The 4,042-nt window shown below is 39.8% G+C and overlaps 1 protein-coding gene across 1 annotated transcript; it reads right to left on the reverse strand.

Moving 5' to 3' along the window:
- LOC117900531 lies at nucleotides 1-2,590 on the reverse strand. The gene is made up of 4 exons (XM_034810931.1): nucleotides 1,398-2,590; nucleotides 760-1,338; nucleotides 383-699; nucleotides 1-314 (listed from the first exon to the last, which is right to left on the reverse strand). The coding sequence occupies exons 1-2, from the start codon at nucleotides 2,526-2,528 to the stop codon at nucleotides 880-882; spliced, it is 1,590 nt and encodes a 529-aa protein (XP_034666822.1). The 5' UTR covers nucleotides 2,529-2,590; the 3' UTR covers nucleotides 1-314; nucleotides 383-699; nucleotides 760-879.
- Nucleotides 2,591-4,042: the final 1,452 nt, after the last annotated feature.

The raw sequence follows: 4,042 nt of genomic DNA on the forward strand, positions 1-4,042 counted from the left end.
TATTTTCTATAATAATTGAATAAACATTCGAAAGCTGACTACCCAAAGTGTGAAGTTAGTGGTCTTGGTGTCCATTGAGTCATAAATAGAATGAATATAATGAATAAAACAGCACCCAATGCGGACATTAACTTGTCCTTTAAGGTTAAGCCGTGAACATAAGAACCTCTATGCTTTGATTTGCATTTTTTATGCAGAAGTTTTTTGCCTTTGAATGCTCGAATCGAATCAGGGTCTAACAATTTGCTGTGCAGCGCTTCTCCTGTTTCGGGTGCTGGTAAACTTACCAGCAGGAGCTGTGAATTTGGCTTGGCCTGTGGATGAAAAAAATCGCAATCAAAAGATTGTATTAGCATTTACGAGAAAAATATATTTAAATTACATTTAAACCTGCTTCGCTGGCAGCTTTGGAGCCGCTGGGACTGTTCTCATTTGTGTTTTTCATCGTAGATCTGTTACAGGTCGGCAGCACTTCTTTTTTTCCAGAGATTTTAGATGGTTTTGACTCCGTGGATCTGCCATGAGTTGTCAGCACTTCAGTTTCTTCAGGAATTGGCTTTTCGTATTTTCCCTTGCCCTCAGGTTGTTTCACTGCATTTTCTGGAACTTTGGCGCGAAAAGTGAGCGTCTCGGGTCTCATGGTTTCGTTTGTTAGCATACGATTAGGTGGCAATCGTCGGCGGAGTATAGCAAAGTAAGCTTCAGCCATGGATAAACATTTAAATTAATATTCAAAAATTGAAAAAATATATAACTTACATTTCGGCGATTTATGGGATATGATTTTGGTTGAGAATTGACGCCATAAAGCTTAGAGACTGTTGGGTAAAGGCTTGCTTAAAGCTGTCAGATGTTTGAAATAAAACAAAATATATTGCATCAAATATAAATATGCCTCAACTTTTTGATAAGGTATTTCAGTAAGCGCTCCCAAAATGTTGGTGCTGGTTTCACAAATACAAAGCGTACAAAGAGCACCAATGACAAAAAAAAAATGGCAGTCAGGCATAAGGTTGGAGCGCACACCAAATATTGGACAGTGCTTTTTGAATGGAATATCGTTAGAGAATTGTATTTCCCATTGCATTTGGAGAGCTTTGGCAACTGAAACGAAGCTTTGATCTGCTGAACATTGTCTTTAGCTTTGGTGAGAGTGTCCAAGGAGATGGCCTGAATGTTTTTCATGGATTTAAAAGGCTTTAAATATTTGTTCATGTTCAAATCTTTGGGCTGTGCTTTTTTGGACTTAGATAGTGATTGATATCTAGCATGCTGCTGATTTGCCTGCTTCACGTTAGTCACCGAGTAGCCTGTGTATATTTTCGGAATTTCGTTGTACTGAGGAGCAAAGAATTTAACTGTTGGAATAAATTTTAACTTGTAGAACAAGAATTTACCTTTGAACGGCTCTGCTCATGCTTCCTACTGTGTTTCTTATTCCCCAGGCCAAAATAGTTTTCCGATTGAGTCGTTGTGGAATCTGTATTCTGCAAAATATTATCATTTTTATATATAACTGAACAATCTTCAATTGAATTGTTGTTTTTATCACTAGAATTTAAGCTTTGGGAGTTGATTACAATTCTGCTCATACAATTTCGCTCATTTTGTTCAAATTCCTGCAAGGCAATATCGCTGTTCTGAGGCACTTCCATGTTGCTAGTCATTTCATATAAATCTTCTATGGCTCCAATGTAGCTGTGATCTTTGTTTGAGCTATGATCTTGTTCCAGTTGGAAATATTTTTCTGGATTATTATTGGCATCTTTTTCGGTATTTTTATAGTCATTTTTTTTGTCCTGATACATTTTTATTTCATTCATAACTGCCTCCATGCGTTCAGCTTTTTCCTTAATTAATTGCGCCTTGGGATTCAATTGCATTTTCTTTTTGCTGAGAACACCAATTTCTTTCTTGGTTCTATATGTGGATGTGCCACATACGCGAGTTGCTGAGCGATGTAAGTCTCTGACATTATCAATGGTCTGAACCGTGCCAGGTCTTGTGGCTTCCTGCAGCCATTGCAGGCTCTTTCTGAGAGCATTTGCGGTTTTGGCACCACTCTGCAACTCCACAGTATTGATGAACTCTGAAGGCTTCAGCAACCCAAAGCAATCAATGTTTTCCTCTAGTGCTTCTTCCTGTATTGTGGCAAGTTTCGGCGCTTTAAATAATTTTTTATCGTTATCCTTATCCTTATTTGTTGGCTCAGCTTTTTGAAGATCTTTCCCATTATCGGTTAACTTGGGATTGAAATAATTATCCAAATCCTTGCCCATTTGTTGCATGTATTTCTTTTCCACACCAATTACCTCCGTGTCGGTGGTCACCCACATGGCCTTCTCATGCTCCGACAACCGATATCGAGTTCTATTAATATCCTGTCCGCTGGGCAGCTTTGACAACTTGGGCCGCATGCCATGATCTATGATGTTGGGGGCACGCATTCGTCCCACACGTATAGATTCCGTGGTCACAGCCAGAGACTGAGGCGGCGGTTCATTGGATTTTCTCTTTAGGTAGGGCATTGCTTTTATTCTGAGAATTTTGTTGTATGGTTTTTAGGATATTTTTAGCCCGACCTGCTTAGTTTGTGTTTTAATTTATATGAATTATACAAAAAAATTTGCGCACACTTCAAAGCATTTTATCAATGCCTATCCACGGCACGTGCCCCTCCCCGACAATTGTACAAATCGAATCCAAGAGTCCTGCGTGGAATGGTTTTGGGGGGAATATTGTCAACATCTGCGTCTGGTCTGGCGAACACATGAATCATTCATGAATCGTTTTGGCACAAATGCAAATCGCGCAAATCTTTACAACAAACAAACGCTGTCTCTGCCCCGCACCCCTCTCTCCAACCCTATGCACGCCAGCAATGACAGAAGGGAGAAACGCGAGCGAGCTTAACAATGTAAAATGTTAAATAATTATTTAAAACAGTCGTCGAATGTTGCGGCGGGGCAGGGGTATACACCATAAAATGTTAACTGTTTACTTTTTATCAAAGTTATGGCCTAATGCAGCTGCCACTGGTCAGCTTTAGCCTTGGACGGCTTTGCCTTCAATGTACACACTTAGAAAAACAACAGAAAATCATTCACACTGTGTGCGGGGTTTTACGGAAATATGACAACTCTAGAGCGCAAAAGTTTGGGTTTTTTGGCTATGCAAAAAACCTGCTAAAGAGTGTAAAAGGCAAATCAACAATACGAGTAGAGCGGAGATGTGGAGTGAGTAGCAAATATGTAAACTGCCAAGCAAAGGCAACACACGCACAAAAGTCTTGGGTTTAAAATGTTAAAGTCAAAACCCACAAACCCCACAGAACCCTACCAGAAACCCTAACCAACCAGGCAATTATATTTATGTTCCCATTTTGTGCATAAAGCGGGGGCAGCTGCCATTCTATGTTTACTTGAAAGCAATTAAAAGCAAAGCCCCCCATCATACTGGAATACTTCTTCATATTTGTGTGCGAATATTTACTTAGAAGGGATGCTACAACTCGACTGGTGAAAAAGAAAGGCCTCGCAGTAAAATGGTCACTCAGGAAACGAACTTCGTTTATTGTGTCACGGATATATATCTTTCTTTCAGGAATTCTTTCTCTGCAACAAAACACACACAGACAAATAACCTACGGGCCATAAAAGAAATATGTACGTTTTTTACGTAATAAAAATTGAGTAAACGCTGCCCATTACACTGAGCACAGACAACAGAGAGATGACTGCAGTCAGAGAGAGAGAGAGAGAGATTCACAAACACAAACTGCTCCTCCACCCTACACCAACCATTCGTTGTCGTAGTTGTGCTCGCTCGGATCTGTGTGCTATTTTGCTCTGGTCTATTATTTTGAGTGCACACACAACTTCCAAGCAACAACAAAAAAAAGATAGCACACAATGGGGGCCAATAGACGGAGAATTTTAAATTGTCTGTGACATCAGAGAAAGTCAGGCGAGTCCATTTGATCAATTAATCTCGTTTGGCATCAAGAAACCTTTGCCACGCAATCAATTAAAAAGTGTTTGTT

This window comes from Drosophila subobscura, chromosome U (assembly GCF_008121235.1).
Source record: "Drosophila subobscura isolate 14011-0131.10 chromosome U, UCBerk_Dsub_1.0, whole genome shotgun sequence".
NCBI classification, from domain to species: domain Eukaryota; kingdom Metazoa; phylum Arthropoda; class Insecta; order Diptera; family Drosophilidae; genus Drosophila; species Drosophila subobscura.

Coding starts and splice junctions, on each gene's coding strand:
- LOC117900531 (XM_034810931.1), bottom strand. CDS start 2,528: ATGCCCTACCTAAAGAGAAAATCCAATGAACCGCCGCCTCAGTCTCTG. Junction 1,339..1,397: donor ATGAGCAGAGCCGTTCAAAG/GTAAATTCTTGT, acceptor TTTGCTCCTCAG/TACAACGAAATTCCGAAAAT.